The sequence below is a fragment of the Arachis stenosperma genome, chromosome 4, assembly GCF_014773155.1.
Source record: "Arachis stenosperma cultivar V10309 chromosome 4, arast.V10309.gnm1.PFL2, whole genome shotgun sequence".
In the NCBI taxonomy this organism is placed as follows: Eukaryota; Viridiplantae; Streptophyta; class Magnoliopsida; order Fabales; family Fabaceae; genus Arachis; species Arachis stenosperma.
The window spans coordinates 3695459-3718596 of NC_080380.1; the positions used below are offsets into that span (position 1 = coordinate 3695459).

Genomic DNA, 23138 nt, shown 5'->3' on the forward strand with positions numbered 1-23138 from the left:
GATCCCCAAAAAATGAACTATCCAAAACATCACACCCCGAAGGACCATCCACCGTTGATAAAACATAATCAACGACTAATAATTCTTCAACCACACGACACGGATTACAATCTCACGGCGTCCATTTTTCCCACATCCAACGGTCATGAAACCTCTCTTTCCATTTCGAAACTCAAAGCACAAATCTTACTTGCGTCTCAACTCCTCTATAATCTATGTATATATAACAAGTAACAGCAACAATTCAAGACACAGCGCCATCGAAACCCCAAACAACATTCAAATATATTCTTGCCAAAAAAGAAAAATCTCTTGAGTGTTTTGAAAATGTCAGGTCGTGGAAAGGGAGGAAAGGGATTGGGAAAGGGAGGAGCGAAGAGGCACAGAAAGGTGCTTCGTGATAACATTCAAGGAATCACGAAACCCGCCATTCGCCGTTTGGCTCGCAGGGGAGGCGTCAAGAGGATCAGCGGTCTCATCTATGAGGAGACACGTGGCGTCCTCAAGATCTTCTTGGAGAACGTCATTCGCGATGCCGTTACCTACACCGAGCACGCTCGCCGCAAAACCGTTACTGCCATGGATGTCGTTTATGCCCTCAAGAGGCAGGGAAGGACTCTCTACGGTTTCGGTGGTTGATTCAATTTAGGGTTTAGTATTTCCTCGTGCTTGTAAATGTTTCATGGATTAGTGAGCTCGATGAAGTTTAGTGTTGGATCTAGAGGAAATGGAAATGATTGTTTTTTTTTTTTTTGGTTTTGGAATCTTGATGTTATGTATTCTATATGAAATGTTAAGCTGAAGGAGTTAGTAATTCTGCTCTGTGTTGGTGCTTTTAATTTTTTATTTTACTTTATATTTACTGTTAGTTCGTTCATATTTAGTTGATTTTGTTATGAAATTTATCTCGTTTTTAAGTTCAACGAGTGAATTTGTTTCATTTACTTGAATTTTGAGAAATTCGGATGACAATTAACAAGGTTGGTAGAACACTATAACCTGAAAGTTTATGATTGGGAATTTGCGTAAGTTCCCTGCTAAATTGAAACAATTTTTGTGATTGTTAATCGTTAACTAGTTATTAATGATGATTTGATTTGATGGTGTTAGATTGGTGTTAAATTTTATTCAATAGTTCACTTTCTTCTCTTAGTTATATGCTAGACAAAATTCAATAAAATTACTGGTTTTCTAGACTTTTCTAATTGAAAAAGCATATATGAAAATGTTCAATAGCAAGAATTTGGCTTAGAAGCTTCATTCGGATAGAATAATGAGGAAATCATAAATGATGCTCGTAAAATTTAAATCAAACTAATACTTTGCAGTGGCTGAGAGGAATCACTATAAGATTTGACTGTTGAAAATTTCAAACAATTTTTAACTACTAAAGATGTAAATTTCTTGAATTATTTTTATTTTGACAACGGTGTTTGGAAGATAATTCAATAATTTTGTATGTAGTTTTGTTGAAATATTGAGTAATTTTGTGGAACGAATTTAATTTTCGTATCCAATTTGACTAAATTTCTAGTGTGGTATTTAAGATTTATGATTTTCAGTTTTCATTATATTGAATGAAATGTTGGAATTCTTAAATAGGATTTTTTGACTTTAGCTTTTAAATAAGGCAATAACTTTAGCTTTTAAATAAGGTAAAATTAGAGTTGTTTTGAAAAATGAAAGGAGATATAATGATTTACGTATCATATAAATTTTTTTTCTTTTCTTGTTTTTGACTTATTTAAGTATTTAAACAAAATGATCTTATTTAATTATGTGTCCGCAAATCAAGTCTAAGCCAATTCAGCATTTAATTCGCTGATTTAATATTAGAAGGGTCCAAAAACCAACATGATGCCTGCAACTGAATTTCGAGAATCATTATAAGTAATTTTAAATTTGAGAGACTAATATGATAAAAATTGTGAATTTAAAGAACCAAGTCTATCAAACTTGGTTAATAGCTTTCAAGAACAAAAATGATTGGAAGTTACGACATATGCACAGGCGTGTGATTTAAAACAAAATGGATCAAACTATATTTAGCTAGCTAGTTTTCTTTTACCAAGGTATTAGTTTGATTCGAACTGTGACCAAGGGTCCTTACAATAATGCATAACATAGAATATAGTAACATATCAGCTGCATTTACTCAACAAATGAAGTGTGAACTGATACTAGTATTATTGAAGAAATTTCATACTTGCATTTTCTTACGATTTTCCACTCAGTGTGATTGACAATAGGATGGTATCAGAAGTAGAGCAATTATCAAGCAGGGAATATAATTCCTCAATGTTCTTGGGAGCTTCAATGTAAGGCATGTCCAACTCTTTAGACTGTTTTCCACCATCTATTTTGGCATGCAAAGAATCCTTCTTATCTTTCTTTGTACCAGCATCCACGACTTCTAAAGTTCTTTCTTTGCTTTCTTCATCTTCCAGATCTATTATAATGTTATCATCATCATCATTCGATCTTCTTGTTGCACAAATCATAATTGAAAATGAGATAACATTTTCTTATTCTTTTAATTTTCTTCTCATTCTATTGTTTTTCCTACCTCAATTTCACTTATAATTTGTAATTATTTTCTTAATTTTTGTCCCCAATTATCTTATTCCAAGATCAAACTCATTAGGTGGTTCGCGATTGCAGAAAGAAGAGCAAAAGAACAACTGGTGGTAACTAAGAAGAAACAATTAATCAAACCAATTATCAGGAACTAGGAGGAAAGATTGAAAAAAAAAGGTTTGTGTATTACTGTGGTGAAGAGTATAGGACACATAATATAACTTATTTATAGATAAAAATAATTAAGGTAATAAATACATAATATTTTATTATTAATAAGAATATCAAGCTAATTAATATACAAATACTCGGAAAGATACTCTAACATCCCTTAATACTTAAGTGGGAACTAAGGTAGCGTTTGGTTACTGAGACATAGACACTGAGACATAGACACAGTGGTACACGGTGACACATGTCTGCTGTTTGGTTTGGTGAGACACAGATTTTCAAAGGACACGGGAGGACACGGATGGACACGGAGATACTAAATTTGTGTACCTCCAATTTGGTGAGACACTGAGACACAACTTGTGAGACACTAATTTTTTACTCTTTTACCCTTATTGAGTTTTGTCTTCTTATCTTCCCAAATTTTTTTTTTCTTTCTCTTTTAGATTCTACAACTAAATTTACTTTTCTATTTTTTTCAAAAAAAAATTTGTAGATTTAATTTTTTTTATTTATTTAAATTTTGATTAATTGATAAATTCTGAACTTTAATTTTCTATTTTTTTCAAGAACAATTATATATTTAATATTTAAATAATAATTTAAGATGGTATTAGAAGAAATAAAAAATTATTAGAAGAAATAAAAATTTAATGGTGATGACATGCATTGTTTGGGATAATAGGTGTATTGTAATTGTGGTAAAATTTGTGGTTGAATGAAAGGTAATATATGTGTCTCTGTGTCTATGTCTCGTCAAATACATCAACCAAACGGAGCCTAAGAGGCCATCTTGAGTTTAGACACAAAATTTCGAAATCTTGCAGGACGATGGGTCTTAGTTAAAATATCTGCATGTTCTCGAGTCTTAACAGAGAATGAGAAAATAAAAAACTTCACCAATAAATACACACTTTTTATGGGCCACATCATTAATTTCAAGTATAACATAATTGCTCACAATAATCCTAATAATGGAAAGGTAAATTCCAACAAATTAGTACACGGAAAGAGTAGGGATCAACAAAAATGTTGTTCCAATTAGACTGATGAAAAACACAATGTCATGTACTCTTCATAATACTTGCAAATTTTGAAGGGCATCTAAATTCGTATTTGAGAGACCTGCAAAGAGAAATTAATAAGTATGAAACTTGGAAAGCTAACATTTCAACTTGCCTAAAGTAAGTAGCAAGGGAAATACAATGAATATTTTAAGTTACCTTTGCAAGGTTTAATATAAGATAGATCCAGCTCTGGACTGTAAACCACTTTTGTTTTCATTTGTTCAGACTCTTCAATTGTGGTAGTGTTTAGTTTTTTTATTTTTGTCCCAAGTTCAGCTGCAGTTGTCATCATCTCTGTGGGAAACAAAATAATTACATATTTATAGACCAGTTAACTACAAAATTTCATCTAATATTGGTTCAACCGTTGTCAATTATTTCCATCATAAAGTACAAAATTCTTCCTACTTATTTCCATGTAAAAATAAAAAATAACAATAATCATCATCATTATCATACAGGGAAAAAGTTGAAAGCATTATTTGGTAAGCTTCTCCCTTGAGGTTCATGGGCTTGACATCCTAAACCATATTAACAATACATGTAAAACTATGAGGTAAAGCTGGATAGAAAAACTTTGATGTTCTACATATAAAACACTAATATATATGATGCAAGTCATATATGACGTTTAAACCACAACAAAAAAGAAACCCTTTCCTAATTGTGCATTATTTAACTGCCTATGCAATTGGGTGGGAAAAAAAAATCATATATATTTTAAAATATTTCTAGAATCCAAACAGTTGAACCAATTAAATGCTAACTAAGCTGTGCATATCCAAAGAATTCAATGTCCATTTGCATCAAAACTGGATAAGTAAAGCAATATGCAGTACGTAGGTAATAGCATATATAGATAAAGGTAGAAAAATTGAAGCACCCTTTAGCTTAATCAAAACGAAAGCATGCATTTCGCATCACAATTAGTCTTCTAATCATAAAGGATGGTACTTGCCATGTAAAAATGAATATAAAGATGAAGAGGAGCTCTTGAATTACCCTGAAACAACACATGGAAATTGTTCTGCTCATATAATTGTACTGCGTTATTGACATAGTGAGCATTGACAGTAGACTGTTTTTCTAATGTTTGAATTTCATGATTCAACACTTCAAACTCCTTCCCCACCTGACAGCACAAATAGTATCAATGTAAAATTATAAATCAAATGACAAAAACAAAGTAGAATCCCATAATATAAGGATTTCAGCAATTATCATTCATACGACCTCTGTTAGTCTTGTTCTTAAGGAATTTAACTGGGCATCAATATCAGGATCAAAAGGAGCATCTGGACGGAGGCCATTCTCATTTGTCTTGTCCTGGAAATACATTGTCTTCTTTAAGTTAGATAATTGTTCACGAAATGAAAATCCTTAAGAAATGCTTATCAGTTAGTACATACAGATATATAATATTATAATATAGTATAGTTGTATTATACTGCATATTCATAGCAGGTTAACAGAACTAATTTTTAGACTGACATTAAATCAGATGTTGCCACATAGATAAAAGTGAGGTTTCTTTCTGAAGTGATGCGTGTGAAAGTCATAAGGTTTTGTCTATGTGCCAGAACCTGATATTAAGGACAACTTTTAATGCCTTATGAATATGATAGATCATAATAATCCTCCTTTTTGGACATGCATGAAACTACTCATCTCAAAAACTTAAGCTGATAGGAGGAGGCAACATGAATGGTCATATCTCTAACAGATATCTTGCAATAATCCTTCTTAATAATCTAATGTAATGAGAGACAGAGAGAAATCATACAGTGTTTGGCATGCAAAAGCCTTGGGGAACAGCAAAACAGTGAAGCAGGCAGTATTTTTCCCAAATAGCTAAGCGATTGTCCAAAACAGATTGGATCTTCTGCCGAACGCAATCAACTCCCTTTCACACAAAAACCAAACCAATTGCATGAACCACACTTAGCATAACCTAGCTACCAACTATCATACTCTCAAATTTCCATTATCACATCAAAAGTAACTCTAACTGGTAAAATTCTGTTCAGTTCAGCAAAACAATTACCTTTTTCAGATCTTCAGACCTTTGTATGGAGCCTTCAGAGTTCAACTTGGTTGATGCCTCTCTGAAATCATAGAATTACAAAAGCGATTAAAACAAACGATGATATTTCGGAATTGAAAGTGAAAAAATAAACAAGAGAAAAGAAGGGAGCGTGTGCAGGTGTTACTTACTGGTGGAAGAAATCGAAAGCTTCGTCGACGACATCATCGACGGTGTTGCGAACTTCATTGACAAAGAGCTGTGGATTCAGATTCAACGATTCAAAGATGGCCTCGCTCTCGCTGCCTTCCATTTTCCCGCCAAATTGGACTCTCTCTCTCTCTCTCTAAAATCGTCAAAGCAAATCAACAAAGAGAGAGCGAGTACAATTTATTGCAGAGAAAGTGTGGAGCGTTTTACTCGAAGTTGAACCGATTTAATTAAATAACTTTTTGCTAGTATTTCTATATGAAGATATATATTATATATATATATTAGAATTGTTTTTTAAATTAAAATTAGTTATTAATATATTTGTATATAAATATATGTGTATTTTAATTATTTTTAATATGTATTTATATTTTAATATATTTATATGAATAAGTAATTTTAATAGTTGATTTTAGTGTATATATAGCATAATTATATATATATATATATATATATATATATATATATTTGTCAAAAAAAGATTAAAATTAATATTTAATTTAAAAAATAAAAAACAAACTATTAATAACAAAGAAACAAAAAATTTTAAATATTTGATATTTATTTTAAGAGAAAAGCTCTACATTCATGTATTTTTTATATGGTTGTTATTAAGTAAATTCCTTCACACGCGCGTCCCCCATCCCTTACTCGTTTGTCATACACGCGCTACATATAACGTGCCGCAACCTAAAGTTTTGCTCAATGTAAACCTTATGCTGCAACGTAACCCTCCTCCTCCTTCTTTTTCTCTGTTCGCGTTCTTCCTTATTGATCTGCATTGCCTTCGTCGTTCTTCTCTGGTCGCGTTCATCTTCTTGTTTTCTTATTTCGATCTAATTGCATTTATCTTCTTCCTATTCTTCTTCGTTTTCTTCTTCGATTCGCACTTCTGAACCGAAACAATAAATGACTCAACTTCAAATCAGGAGAGCGATTTGGATTACTCTTCTAAAACGAATCAAATTGACAAAGTTTGGATTATTCAATTTTGAATCAAATTGAATGGAATGCAATAGTTAATTTGAATTGAATTAAATGGACGGAGGTGTACTGAATTGAATTGAATTGAATTGATAATATGTAATTGTAGACAGAGTTATTTGAATTTGATTTCATATAATGGATTATGTTTCGTTCACTAAGTATTGTTTCACCATGAGTACTGTGTTCGGTTCACCATGAGTATTGTGTTCGGTTCATTCTGCAGAAAGTTGTTTGAATTTGATTTTATATAATGGATTATGTTTCGTTCACTCAGTACTATACAATTGTATTGTGTTCGGTTCACCATGAATACTATGTTCGGTTCACCATGAGTACTGTGTTTGGTTCATTCTGTACTATTCAAAACTCTTCTTCCTCACCTTCTGCTGCTTCTTCACCAGAGAGAAGGAGGAAAATACAAAAAAAATACAGTAGCAACAACAACAAAAGAATGACGATAGGGTTTCTGGGTTCAGGGTTCAGTGTATAGGGGTTCAGTGTGTTTCAAACTTTCGATTTTTTTCGTGTATTAATTTCAGTTCAACGTATTCATGGTTGAGGGTTTAGGGTTTAGGTTTTAGGGTTTTAAGGATTTAGGGTTTATGGGTTCAAGGTTCTGGTTTTAGTGTTTAGGATTTAGGGTTTAGGGTTCAGTGTTTAGGGGTTCATAATTTTTTGGTAAACAGGAGAGCGATTTGGATTATTCTTCTGAAACGAATCAAACTGACAAAGTTTGGATTATTCAATTTTGAATCGAATTGAATGAAATGCAATTGCTAATTTGAATTGAATTAAATGGATGGAGGTGTACTGAATTGAATTGAATTGAATTGAATTGATAATATGTAAATTGTAAGCAGAGTTATTTGAATTTGATTTTATATAATGGATTATGTTTCGTTCACTCAGTACTATACAATTGTTTCACCATGAGTACTGTGTTTGGTTCATTCTGTAGAAAGTTTTTTGAATTTGATTTTATATAATGGATTATGTTTCGTTCACTCAGTACTATACAATTGTATTGTGTTCGGTTCACCATGAGTATTGTGTTCGGTTCATTCTGCACTATTCAAAACTCTTCTTTCTCACTTTCTGTTGCTTCTTCACCAGAGAGAAGGAGGAAAAGACAAAAAAATACAGCAGCAACAACAACAAAAGAATGACAATAGAGTTTCTGGGTTCAGGGTTCAATGTACAGGAGTTCAGTGTGTTTCAAACTTTCGGTTCGCCCCGTGTATTAATTTCGGTTCACTGTATTCATGGTTGAGAGTTTAGGGGTCTAGAGTTTAGAGTTCAGGGTTTTAGGGGTTTAGGGTTTAGGTTTTAGGCTGTAGGCTTTAGGGTTTAGGTTTTAGGGTTTTAAGGATTTAGGGTTTATGGGTTCAGGGTTCAGGGTTCTAGTTTTAGTGTTTAGGGTTTAGGGTTTAGGGTTCAGTGTTTAGGGGTTCATAATTTTTTGGTAATCAGGAGAGCGATTTGGATTATTCTTCTGAAACGAATCAAACTGATAAAGTTTGAATTATTTAATTTTGAATCGAATTGAATGGAATGCAATTGCTAATTTGAATTGAATTAAATGGACGGAGGTTTGCTGAATTGAATTGAATTGAATTGATAATATGTAAATTGTAGGCAGAGTTATTTGAATTTGATTTTATATAATGGATTATGTTTCGTTCACTCAGTACTATACAATTGTTTCACCATGAGTACTGTGTTCGGTTCACCATGGGTACTGTGTTTGGTTCATTCTGTAGAAAGCTGTTTGAATTTAATTTTTTATAATGGATTATGTTTCGTTCACTCAATACTATACAACTGTATTGTGTTCGGTTCATCATGAGTACTATGTTCGGTTCATCATGAGTACTGTGTTCGGTTCATTCTGCATTATTCAAAACTCTTCTTCCTCACCTTCTACTGCTTCTTCACCAGAGAGATGAGGAAAAGACAAAAAAATACCTCAACAACAATAACAAAAGAATGACGATAAGGAGAAAACACTTGAAAAAGAAGGAACGCAAAAAGAGAGGAGAAGGAGGAACGCGAAGAAGAAGACGAAGAAGAAGAAGAAGAAGCGCGGGAGAAGAAGCGTGGGGAAAAAAAGTGTTGAACGCGTGGTTACATGAATGTGTAGCATCTCCGTTATTTTAAAGGATAAGTTCAACAAGTTTCACGTCGAAATAAAATAAAATGCACCAGTGAATTAGCCATATATAAAATAAAAGCACATTCTGAAATACTTATTAGCTATGGACATGCTTAGGTGGTTTCAAATTTGAATAAATCGTAACAAAAAAATTATATGCTTTATATATGTATACAATGTTTTTGTTGTATTTTTTGAAAGGGAATACAACGTTAAAACAATAGTACAATTCGAAATGTTTATTGACCTCAAAATAGAATTTCTCTTTGTGGTGCTCTCCAAAACTCATGAAACATGGTGAGATAGAAGCCATATAAAACCTCTCCAGTGACCCCACATCTTGAAAAAATTGGTATCCTATGATTATTAACGCTTCTGCAACTTAAATTAATTGGTGTGTTCTGTTTTCGTCTTCAAGGATCCTACAAAATCAATGAAAGCGAGTTTTGCTAAGTGCTTAGCAGTTTTCTATTTTGACCAAAATATGGTTAACACTAGTAGAATACATTAAACGTTTGCGCTAATTGTAAAATATATTGATTCATATATGTATACATGTAGAATAATAAAAATTTAGAATATTCAGGTCTAACTATTTCACAAAAAATGATTGGCCTACAAAATTTTAGAATAAACAAATTGTTTTAAATATTTAAATATGGTTACCGGAGCCATATCCAGGTTTTTAAGTACCTTTGGCTTGACCGGACATTTTTGAGGCTGCCTAACAATATAAATCTCGTCTCCAGCAATGCCATAATAATCTTGATTACGATGCCAAATCCATAAGGCATGTGTTTCATTTTTCACCTGCATGCACATTGTCTCAACCCGTTAGTTTTTATAAATATCAGAATAAAGTGACAAATAAACCCTTGAAAATTTATACTTTAAACAAATTAGTCCTAAAGAAAAAAAATACCAATAGCGTTTGGTAGAGAGACATGAACGAAAAGACTGAGAAAGAGATTGAAATAAATCTTAGTATTCTGTTTAATGTAAAATGGGAGACAGTAATGAAAATAAGAATGAAATTCTAATTTAATTTGTACAAAGGGTAAAATTGAAATTAATTAATTGAAATGAAGGTATTTTAGGTATAGAATGTTACTAAATTTTCAGTCTTTATCTCTAAAATTTTAATCCCCTATGTTCCCCTTTTTAGAAGTACTGAAATACTGAAATTTTGGAGCAGAAATTTTAGTACAAAAACTAACAAACATGATACTGAATCTCAATCTCTCAGTCCCTATGTCACCTCAAACGCTACCTTCGGATAGCAAATACGGACATATTACATTCAAATTAACCTTTATTATTAGGATAGAAAATCTTAATTTGAAATAATTTATCCACGTTCACTATTGTGAAGGATTTCATTGGTACTTTTTTTTCTTTTGGAATTAATCTGTACGACAAATAAATTTTCAGGGATTTATTTATCATTTTAATAATTTGTCATTCAACTAACAGATCAGTACAAGAGTTATAATGTACACTAGCATCTAAGAGAGAGAGAGAGATGACCTCCAGAATTCCATGGCCGAAGCTACTTTCTCTGATAGCACTATAATCGGGTTGTCGATCCCAACAGAATTGACCTTGTGCAGGACCTGATGTAAAGTTGAATCCACAGAATAAACCACCATTGATAAGCTTATCTGGTGTACTTGATGGTTCTGGACAATTTCCAGGTTCATCTGCATGTGTGATTGCCATCTTTTCCCGGTTGCCACCGTCGCCGACCGTGATATAAACAGGACCACAAGGGTCCAATGTGTAGTTGTATACTCTGTTTGATCTTTCATATGCATGAACCTGTCACAAATTTGAAAACTAGAGGTGCTCAAAACTAAGACAAGAATATGCTTACATGTCCATTTAAATAACAACCATAATTTTTTGCCCAGCAATGCCACGTAACCAATAAAATTTAGGATCTCGCTAGGGAGACAATGGACTATTTGTACAATGTGTACAATGGCTATTGAGTTATGAAATGAACATCTCCTACACTATTTAGAATAACCATCCGAGTACAAGGGATAATAAACACCTTTCGGATCTAGCGCTTTAATACCATGTCATGATACCACTCATCCCAAAAGCTTCAGCTGATGGGAAAATGTAACACTAATAATTATATCTCTAATACTCCATAAACCTCCATTGTATACATTGTATAAATATTTCATTGGCTCCTCATATTTTCCCTAAAATTTATTATTTTTGGCCAACACCTAACTAACTCTAAATACTGAAAACTAAAGGAAAAGTCTAGGGCCAGCAACTTTTGTGTTTTCTGGCCAGCACTTAACCATCAAAACAAAAATGAGTGATCTCTCACTATTAGATGTAATCTCACACCATTAAAAACACTATTGATGGCCAATTGATGGTTACAAAACACCAAAATTGCTGGCCCCCTAGCATTTCTCAAAACTAAATTCTAATCCTTAAATTCTAAACCCTAAATTTTAATAATATAAAAATAAGATGTTTGACCCAAAATGTTAGGTTTTTTTTTGTTTCCTACGGTATTCCTAGCCCGACAGGCTAAAGACTAATCCATCGCTATACTGAATTCTATTTAAGGGTTTGCCGCTGCCTTATGAATTGCTGCATGCACAATTCTTTTGGCCTAATGTTGGCACAATCCAATAGTTACTTTATGCATGAATGATGATGATGAATCATGTGTAACTAAGACAAGAATATACTTACATGTCCATTGAAGACAATGTCAACACCATATTGATATAGCAAGTCTTCCATCTCAACCCTCATACACTCTGCTTCTCTAAAATGTGCGGTGTAGGTGCTGTACCAAGGTGGATGCCATGTAGCTACTAACCATGGAGTTACCTCTCTGTCAACAGAAGCCAAGTCCTTCTCCAACCACTTGTACTGCTCCCCTGCAATATAAAAGAGGATAAAGTGAAACTAACCCTATTAAACAACATTTCCTTTTAGCATAGTGTCAATATGGAAAGCTGTCAAAATTCTAGAAGACAAGAGAAGAAAAAGGATGAAGCAAGGGATAACCTGATTTGTCAAATGATGTGTAGGCACCAAGCATTATGAAATGTATACCCCCAGCATTGAAAGAATAATATAAAGTGGATGATGATCCACTCTCTTCTGATGGAAATGCAAATCGAGAACTATAAGCAACAAATGTCTTGTTCTCTGCTTGTTCTTCTAATTCATGATTACCTTCAATTACCATTATTGGGACATTGGAGATCAGAGGTTGCATGTACCTGGATCAATGGTTTCACCACATAAAATGTTTGGTGAGGGTTTGATAGTCTTAATGTCACAGTAAATTTTAGAAGGTTAAATTTAACAGTGTTTGTATAGTTTTCTGGAGTGTTTAAGAATGCTTTAAATAGTCCCGGAACGTTCTAGAATGTCCTAGAAGGTCCCGAAATACCCTATAAAATTTTAGAAGATTCTGGAAGGTCATAGAGTATTCTAGAAAAGTGTAGATGTATATAGAAGTATAAAGAATAGTATGGAATAATCTAGAAACATTTAGAAAATTGTGGTAGGATAGATATTTATAAAGAAGGTTTTGGGTTGAAAATCGGTTACTAAATTGGTTGCTAATAATTAACGACCAACATCGGTTGCTGTTTCAAATTTGGCGACTAAGGTTTTAGCTACTACCAGAATCGGTTGACTAATTTCTTGTAGTGGTGGGAGCTTAAGATTATCATTGACTATTAATGTTTCAGCAATCATGGTTGCATTCAAGGTTCAATTAATATTTATGCTAGTGCCGTGCCATGTAGGGTAAGAAACATCCGTCTACATTTTCATTTGGCTACATTATCAACTATAACTATCAAAATAATCTTTAAAGAAGCAGTCATATCAGCTTAGACTCGGAAAATCTTGTGACGTTCATTTCGTCTTTATGACATAATTTTATTTTTAAAAAAATTATGTGATTCAAATTTGATGTTAAATATATATTTTAAGACTAAAATGATATTGCGTATATTTTTCAAAAATTAAATTAATATTGCAAACTTTTTAGAGACTAAACTAAGGTTAAAAGGGCTAAATTGATGCTCGGTCTGCTTTGAGAAACTAGTTTACTAATTTAGCAAACAAGACAAAAGAAAAAAAAAAAAGAAAAAACAAGTTATACTAAATTACTAATAAATAGAAAGAAGGGTAGAATATTGAGTTTAATTTTGATATATTAACAGTGTAAAGGATTTTACACGATTAGACAATCACATTCGTTCTTTTGGATGACCATTCACGGAGTCAATGTGAAAGGTAACTATTTTTACATATATGACATTACGCAATTAAATGCACCTATAAAACTACTTTAGTCAGTGCATCAAAATTAAATTCATATTATATTACACTAATTAATAAACTCTCCTAAAATTATTAGCATTGCCCAACAAAGATATCACATTTTACAACATATACAATACCAGTGTTATATAACAAAACTGGAAATAAATTAGCACATAATTTTATACGAGATAAAGTATATTTTTTGTTTCTAATATTTGTAATTTTTTTAAAAAATATTTCTAACGTTTAATTGTATTTTATTTTGTTCATAATATTTTCGATTTGTATCAAAATTATCCTTAAATGTTAATTTCATCTGAAATATTAGGAAAAAATTGAAAACATTTAGGGATAGTTTTGCAACAAATCCAAAATGTTAAAGACAAATTTTAATAAATCAAAATGTTAAAGATAAAATTGAATAAAATTAAACATTAGGAATATTTTTTAAAAAACATTACAAACTTTAGAAACAAAAAATATATTTTACCCTTTATATGTAAAAACATCTTATCTAATAATCATCTGTTTAGTGAGTTTTCTAAAAAATTTGATGTTCGAATATAAATGTCAAAAAAAATTTTTATTAGTCAATTATATTCGAATATAATAATATAAAAAAATTAAATATATAAATTATAATTTCTAAAAAACAATATTTTTATATTCTAATATTTTAATTTTATTATTAAAAATTTACCAAACATACTAAAAAAAGATATTTTTCGTTGAAAAAAATCTTTTGAAATGTTCTCAAGTACATCAGATTCTTTGAAATGCCGACAAAAATAGTTCTCACTCTTGATAACTATAAAAATGTTCTCAAGATATTATAAAATGCGATAAAAAAAACCTAATGTTAAATATATACATTCAAAAACTGCTTTAAAAATCGAATTTTGATGTAATTTTTTTTCAAACATGATTAAAAAGATGAGACACTTTTATCCTAAAAAATTGGTGATTTTACGATAAGCAATTCTTTTTTTTTTTTCAATTTTGTTAGCAAATGATCAAGAATACTTTTGAAAAATAAAAAATATACTAACAACCAAATTTTTATCCGTTTTGGTATGTATTGTCTAAATAGTTATCTAAATATTACTACAAAATTTTAAATTAAATGCATAAGCAGTTTGTTAAATATAAAAGCCTTTGTGAAAAAAATATGTTATTTATTTATTTTTATCATATTTTATAATATTTTAAGAACATTTTGTAATTATCAAAAGCGAGAATTATTTTTATCCGTCTTTCAAAAACTTGGTGCAATTTTAATAGTTTATCCAATTTTTTTTTAACAGATTTAAAGACACCCAATCAAGTTTTAATACCGTGAAATTTCAAAGGCAAGTCATATAATTTCTTCTAAGGTAGACAAATAAATTATCATATTGAATAGATGAGCAAACCTATAATTAAGAAGTGAAAAACACAAGGTAAAAAATAAAAAAAATTATACCTTCCCCAATAATCCCAACGAGGCTGGTAAGTTTCATGGATAGGAGTGTCAGAAAATGAGCAAGAGTAGCAGTTAGTGCCAGTGCCATTAGTGAGATACATGTTAGCATAACTAACATCTCCAACCAACAGAACAAGATCAGGATGGTTACTAATCATGTGATCAACTGTGGATGTGGTGTTGTATGTAAGACCCAAGTCTCCAACCACTGCTATTCTGCTTGGATAGCTATTTGGCCCTGACTCTGGCATAGTCCTAAAATAGTGAACTTCACTCATTGCTGACAATGATGGGTCTCCACATCTGTATTGATATAGTGTGTTTGGTTTTAATCCTGCAATAAATTCATAATGCCATATAAATATTATCGTCAAATCATTCATCCCAAATATTATATTTCTAATGCTCTCTTTTAAGAAAGAATTTTTTTAAATTTGTTTGAATTTTGTATAATTTTTTTTTATTTTTTTAAGGTAGAGTACTAAATTATTCTATACGTTTGGGCGTAATACTGTTTGGTCCTTAAAATTTAAAGTGTCCTATTTAAATCTAAAAAAGTTTCATTTAGCTTTAATGTAATCCAATGTGAGGTCAAAATTAAATAATTAACAGAATGTTCTACATGACAACAGCACAAGAACAAAATTCATAATCTGAATAATAAGTATAAACTCCAAAGACACAAAATCAATTGTGTATACATCAATACATTTATTTATCATTTTTTCTTATTATTTAAATGAAATATTTTCTAGACAACTAAACTCCAGAGGCACAAAATCAACTATGAAGCACGGATCTTTGTTATCTTGTCTTATTAATTAAATCCAATGAATAATTTATGTTACGAGTCTTTTAAAATTTTATGTTCAATCGAATAATTGTTAACTTTCTTGCCATTTTAGTGGATTTAATACTTTATTTTTTAGTAGTAGATTTTTAGGTTTAATTTTTGCATATTAAGTATTTATTGAAATGTCTATTTTTAATATGGAATAGAATTTTTGTAGTTTTAGCTAAAAAAGTTCTTAAATAACTTTTAAGTAAATCTGAATATTTTGATAATTAAAGTTGAATTGAATTGAACCGATTAATATAGCTCCAACTGATTTTCTTTTTAATTGGTTCAGGGAATTTGTTAATTAACTTAGAATTTGGATGATTTTTTGAGAAATTTTTTTTTTCGAGTTATTTTTTTAAAAGATATTTTAAAAAAATAAAAATAATTTTATATTTAAATATCTCATTTAAAAAGATCTTTTTATTCATTAACTATATTTGGGTATAATAATATTAAATTATTTTTTATTTATTTATTATATAAAAAATATTTTCTTTAAAAAAAAGATCTTTTCAAAAAATATAAATTATAACTTTTTAAAAAATATATTTTTTATTTTTTTAGTGTTTTTATTTTTACTAATAAAAATTTATTAAATACGTTAAAAAAATAAAATAAATTATTAAAAAAAAATATTTTTCTATCTACTTATATTAATGATACCTAAGCAAACATTTATTCCAACTAACTTTCCATAATTTGATTGATTAACTTATTAGAACCCTGCTAATTAGCATGAAACATAGAAAAGTGAGGCTTGTACAATCAAATTGTATTATACCTGTGAGGCGAACATGATGTATAATTCCAGAAGTGTAATTCTGAAGGCCTTCAAAAGGATAAAGTTGACTGTAAACAAGGGAATAACCCTTCGATCTGTGGGACATGGTCCTTCCATACCTTCCATACTCAACTATGCTACCAACACTCTCAGGATCTAATGGTTCTATATTGTCCCCAATTTGGAACTCCCCTGCAAAGAAATAACAGAATTTAATAACTAATATTACCCTTCATTTGGTTGTTGAGTTTACGTGTCGATACTAATTCGGTGGAACTAGTTTAACATGTTTTTCTATTCAGTTATATCTTTGTAATATATATAAAAGTTTAATTTTGATGCACTATAAAACTATTAAACACTCAATATATCAAAATTAAGTTTTATATATATATCATAACACTTTGTTGAGTTATTGTGTTTTCGTGTCAAATTCATTTTAGACACTATATTCATTTGACATTAGTGTTTTTTTTATGTAATTTTTTTAACAGAAGATAAAATACTTTTCATTTCTTTTTCTTAACACGTTTAGCTCGTATATATTATTAATTATTAATGCAAAAAATTATCTTAAAGGCATTATATAATTACAAAATATTAAAATCATTTAAAAAAGTCATTGTAGTGTAATATTAATAAAATATCAAAATTTTATAAATATATCTAGAAGTTATATATATACTATGTTTTCATTTCTAACTTAAAAAATATAAAATTAACATATTTTTGTGTCTCTTATTCATGCCATTAGTATATATATTTATTTTTCCACACACGTGTAATTTAAATACACTAAAAATAGTCACTTTTCGGTGTGTTTAATCTTATGCATAGCTTAAAAAATATTTTCAAAAATATGAATTATTATTGTTAATATGAAAAATTATCTAAATTACTTTATATCATTAAAAATACATAAAAAAAATCTTAGTTTATATATCATATTATTATAATCTATATAATAATATTGTATGCGTATAACCTAAATATTCTTTTACTAACTCTTCCATTCCAAGCAACCTCATCAAGGATTAAACTTATGAAACAAGCTAACCCCAGTAAATAAATAACTTCTATTATTATGTGCACGCAAAAGTCCTATAATTGGAATTTAATAAGCAACCCTCTTATTTTTAGGGTTTAATTTTGATGTATTAATAAAGTAAAATATTTTATACAATCATATAATTATATTTGTTTTTTTAAATGATTATTTACATAATTAATATAAAAGATAATTATTTTTATTAATGTTAAAATCACGTATAAAATTATTTTATATTAACAATACATCAAAATTAAATTCTATTTTTAAACCATAAAAGCGTATACTTGTTTGATTTTCTTTGAACCAACAGTGATATTTATTTGCACGCTAAAACGTTCGTAACATTTTAAACCCCTACTAAATTAAATTTATCTTTTTTTTTTTATTTTATCAAAGATAAGAGACTCAAATCCGTAACCTCTTAATTGAGTATGGGAAGACTATCTCATTTGAACTATTACTCATTAATAAATTAAATTTATCTTGATAGAAAATAAACAAGAAAAAAAATACTGCAATAATATAATAACTGTCTAATTTTTATATACTCTAAATTGGTCCTCTATTTTTGTTTTTTAAATAATTAATATTTGATTAATATTCTAAACATTAAATATTAAATATTCAATTTTAAATTTTAAATTTTAATAGTATAAAAATTAGATATTGATCAAACGTTGATTAATATTAATAAAATATATACATTCCTAATCATTTTTATATAAAAAAACTATTTATCACACACAAAAAAATGCTTACAAAACTAGGACTCAAACACTAATTTTTTTTTTTCCTAAAATGAACCATAGTTTCAGGTGGCTAAAAATACTGAAATGTTTAGATCCATAATATACTTGAAAGTTGAAATGCTTCCAAAATGATGAATAAAAAGACATGATTGCATTCGGCAACGCCACAAAAAGCAAAGTCAGTTTGTGTACTTGTCTGCTGTGATGCCAATATCTATGTAAACTTCACGTGAACTGGACCCACCAAAACGGCGTCTCTCCACCTATAACCACTGCTTTTTCTTTTTATATTTTTAAGCTACTTATTTATTTAAAAATATATTTCATTCTTTATCATTTTTAATGTTATCATTTTCATACAAATCTTCGCATAGCTAGCTAGTCATCCGAAATCTATAGATTATTTGTACAATATGTAATTATATACAATAGACATTTAAATATTATAAATAATAAATATTTTTTTAAAAAATTAAACTGATTTTAAGATTTACTAAGAATTGAATTTTTGACTTTTTAAATTTAGTATTTTAATATCATATCATAATACCACTCATTTTAAAAATTTTAATTGATAAAAAAATAATATTAATAATTATATCTCTAATATTCCATAAATTTCTATTGTATATATTATATAAATATTTTATTAACTCTTCTTTTTTTTTAATTTTATATAAAATTAATAAAATTATTAAATAATATTAACTTTACGTAAATTTAACTCTATTAATAAAAAAAAGAAGCCGTAGTTATCAATTGAGTACCTGTTATCCAGGAAATCCAAACGGAGGCATAAGATGAGGAGAGAGAAAGAGAGATTTGTTGGGGCTCAAAACCTTGAACAGTTCTCTGAACAAGAGGATCTGTATCTGGCAAGTCCATGGCGTTTCCACGGAAGCTCTTGTCAAGTGGAACCGTCACTGGCTCGAAGGGTCCTTCAAGAGTCGTTGGAACTCGCCCATCCACTTTCAACAACGGACTCATTACTAAAACAACTACACCAATAATGAAAGGCACCGAAGGCGAACCCATTTTGAGTTCAAATGAGTTTGTGAGTGAATAAATATATAGAGGCAGGGCAGAGGGTCTCTATGTGGAAGCCAAGAGGAGGCAGAAGAAGAAGGGTCAAACAACTCATGCTCAGTGAAGTAAGGTGGGAACACTCAAATTTAAGAAAGTAGGTAAATAAATAATGCAGCAAAATATTAAGCGTGATTTAGATGTTGGAGTTTTAAATTTTTTGAGTGCCCTGCGAGGTAGCCACTGGCTACACAAGATTGATTTGTCAACTATGTTACTTTTATATTAGTGGAGCGCTACTCATTAAATAATTATCAATAATAATTTTAATGGTGTGAGATTGATATAAAATTTTATTTAATAGTTTTTTTTGTTAATTATATGTTTGTCAGAATTAATAGTCTCTTAAACTTCTCCTTTATATTATCGATAAAAATTATTTATTATATATTAAAAATAAATTAATAATATTTATATATTTATATATAAATATATATTAATTAATTTATATTTTAATATATAATATATTTTTTTCATCCAGTGGTCGTCTTTGGACTTCGGGAGAAGGGAAATGCACTTGCTTAAAATAGTCACAAAAATTATCTCGTGTTATATATATATATATATAGAACGACAAGATATATTAAACAATTCTTATATATGATTATAGGTGTTTAAAGAAAAAATATATAAATTTTTGAAAACTTTTTATAGCAGACTTATAGGTTTTTCAAGAAAAAAAATTAATATTCTCAAACAGAAATCGATCTTACCATTTCTTCTCAAGAATTTATGTGATATTGATCCATATCTATCACATCAAAAGTTATGTCTTTACTCTTTATCTATATGTTCACTAACATTATGAGTATTTTTATGATTTGTGTATTTTTGATTATTCAATACTTTAGACAATTTATAGTGACTAACGTTAATTACCCAAAAAATAACGTAAATTAAATATAATTTATAATTAAATAAGCAAAATTAACCAATGAACATTGAATTTTAAAAAAAATCACAAAACTAATTTCTAAATTTATAAACACACTAAAAAAATCAAACAATAATAATAAATAAAATATAAAACAAATACCAAATCTAAATAGAAACATAAACTCATAAATTAAAATCATGAATAGAAATCAAACAGCAATAATAAATAAAAAATAGAACAGCATGGACAGAAGCATAACCCCTGAAATTGAAATCAAAATCATAAAAACAATTACTAAATTTGAACAAAAACATAAACCTATAAATTGAAATCATGATCAGAAATCAAATAGCAATAGCAAATAAAAAATAGAACATCATGAAAAAAGACATAAACCCAAAAATTGAAATCAAAATCATAAGAACAAATATCAAATTTTTTTAACCCTAACTCAGGAATTTTAAACAACCAAGTAAATCGAACAAAATCACTAATTGAATGAGATAAGAAGAACAAAAAATGATTGAATGATTTCAACGAAATAGATTCATGCAGCAGCACATAAAGGGATAAAAAAATGAGTTAAATGAAACAAGTTCATACCTGAAGTTGAGGTTCCATTAAAACTCTTGAAGTGTAGCGATGAATGGAGAGAAAGCGTTGAAGACAACAGAAAAATACAGTGCACGATAAAGGCAGAAAGAAAGACGACACTCTAAAGCTCAAAAGGGAATTGACAAATAAATTGGCAATAGACGTGGGTTATGTGAAAAAGGATGAGAAAGAGAGGCTAATGGCAGTGAGTAGGGATTGTTGTTGATGAAAGTGGATTCTGTGAAAAGGAAAGAAAAAGAAAGTAGAGAGTATGTTAGTGGGTTTAGTCACTAAGTGAAAGTAGTAAACTTAGGGTTACCTAAATGAATTTTAAAAATATTTGTGGTAAAGGTAAATATTTAACAATTATTATTAAATCTCATTTGGATTATATTTATAAATTATTTATTGTGCTTATCACAAAATCTCAAAACACTTGAGCTTACTAAAGACAAACCCTGTTTAAAATATCAAAATCATTACGAATGTAAAAGAAACTTTCTTTGCTTAAAGATTTTGTAAAAATGTCAATCAGTTGCTTATTAGTTTTAATAAATTTGACAATTACATCTCTTTTTGAACACAGTCTCTTATAAAATGATATCTAATCTTAATGTACTTAGTTATTGAGTAAAAAATTGGATTCTTGGTTAAATTAATAACACTTATATTATCACATCAAATGGGAATGTGATCAAACTTAAGTCCATAGGCGATTATGTCACGGTCCAAAATAAACCTTGACTAATATTCAAAAAAAATTGTCTCTTAATGAGTTTAACAAATTTGAAATTAGTTAAATAAAAAAATTACAAATATTTTAAATAAATTTACAAACATTAGAATGAATAATTACATATTATTTTTAACAAAAACATAAAATAGACTAATATAGTTGGATCTAATGTGCTTTACTGTTATTCTGTTTGACAGGCATCAGTCAAAATAAGGTATGATTCTGTCATGCAGAGACATATTTTGTTGCTTCCAGACACTATAAATAGCATGTGAGAGAAATAACCGAACCAAATGAAATTTCGTTACTAACAAGTTTAACACATAGATTATAAATGGAAACAAACATTATAAGTATACTGTCTATCCAAACTTAACTAACATTTTAAATATACTTCAGAATTACATATTTTCTAAACTAATTTTACTATGTTGGAGAAACAAAATTACTAAACTTCTACATATCAGTTTGAAACGTATCTAAATATATCACACAACAAGTAATAAAGGTCCAACTTTCAAATTCATAAGTCCTACGATAATAAATTTAAAATAGTAAAACTTAAACATAAAGACTCAAATCTTTAATTTAAAATAATCAATTACTAAACTTATGATTTTAAAAATTAAATCTTAAATTTAAAAAATTAAACTACAAAACTTATAATTTTAAAATTTAAGGATGTAAAATAGCAACCATTAGGTTCTTTTTACCAAATTTAATATTTAAATTCTAAACACTAAACAACTAAAACTATAATATTCGAAGTTAAACTTACATATTTAAAAGTTATAATTTTAAATCTTAGTTTTTATATACAAACCCTATATTTGATCCTACTTTTAAATTTTACATCTTAACTTTGAAATCCTAAACTAGCCAACCCAAAATTATATATTCTAACTATTGCACCCAAATACTACATTTTATGTTATATGAAATTTAATAACTAAAAGAAAACAAACTTACCTCTTCGTTGATACTACCGACAACGTGCGCAACGCTGTTGAGCCGATAAAGACTACGTTCATATGCTATAGTCCCGGTCCCAGCAAAATCCAAATGGCCAAATCCTCATCACACTTTCCTCTCTCTCTCTCTACAACGTCTCTTTCTCTCTCTAAAAAGACGGAAATGGCTCAAATTGAATAAACTGCGACTCCCTTCTCGCATATTTATACTAAGCATAAACCGCTGGACCCTTGTTGCGGTTTATGTATATTTCACATCAATATAGAAATTGTGAGACTCCTGTCGTAGTTTCTAGCTATTTCAGTTGTCAACGTAAACTGCTAGACGGGTGTAGTGGTTTACGCTCATTTGAAATCCATGGGATGTAACGGCCTAGCCTCGAAGAAACGCGCTATTTCGGGGTCAAGCAGAATTTTTATGGAATTTTTAGGAATTTTAGTGCATTTAAGCACCTCCACTGTGCATGTGCTGTGTCATCA

General features: G+C 29.3%; 3 protein-coding genes across 3 annotated transcripts; 1 reads left to right on the forward strand and 2 right to left on the reverse strand.

Annotated features, from left to right (window-relative positions):
* Nucleotides 1-234: 234 nt before the first annotated feature.
* Nucleotides 235-830, forward strand: LOC130973439 (histone H4). Its single transcript, XM_057897944.1, has one exon. It carries the CDS (start codon nt 328-330, stop codon nt 637-639), a length of 312 nt encoding a protein of 103 aa, XP_057753927.1. The 5' UTR covers nt 235-327; the 3' UTR covers nt 640-830.
* Nucleotides 831-3627: 2797 nt separating this feature from the next.
* LOC130976448 (protein MIS12 homolog) lies at nt 3628-6269 on the reverse strand. Its single transcript, XM_057901318.1, has 7 exons — nt 6030-6269; nt 5860-5920; nt 5599-5718; nt 5049-5141; nt 4818-4947; nt 3972-4109; nt 3628-3873 (listed from the first exon to the last, which is right to left on the reverse strand). Exons 1-7 carry the CDS (start codon nt 6149-6151, stop codon nt 3824-3826), a joined length of 714 nt encoding a protein of 237 aa, XP_057757301.1. The 5' UTR covers nt 6152-6269; the 3' UTR covers nt 3628-3823.
* A 3062-nt stretch (nt 6270-9331) lies between these two features.
* On the reverse strand, nt 9332-19661 carry LOC130974205 (purple acid phosphatase 15). The gene is made up of 8 exons (XM_057898981.1): nt 19165-19661; nt 16598-16789; nt 14976-15309; nt 12236-12453; nt 11915-12105; nt 10718-11008; nt 9884-10000; nt 9332-9612 (listed from the first exon to the last, which is right to left on the reverse strand). The coding sequence occupies exons 1-8, from the start codon at nt 19430-19432 to the stop codon at nt 9604-9606; spliced, it is 1620 nt and encodes a 539-aa protein (XP_057754964.1). The 5' UTR covers nt 19433-19661; the 3' UTR covers nt 9332-9603.
* Between the last annotated feature and the right edge of the window lie 3477 nt (nt 19662-23138).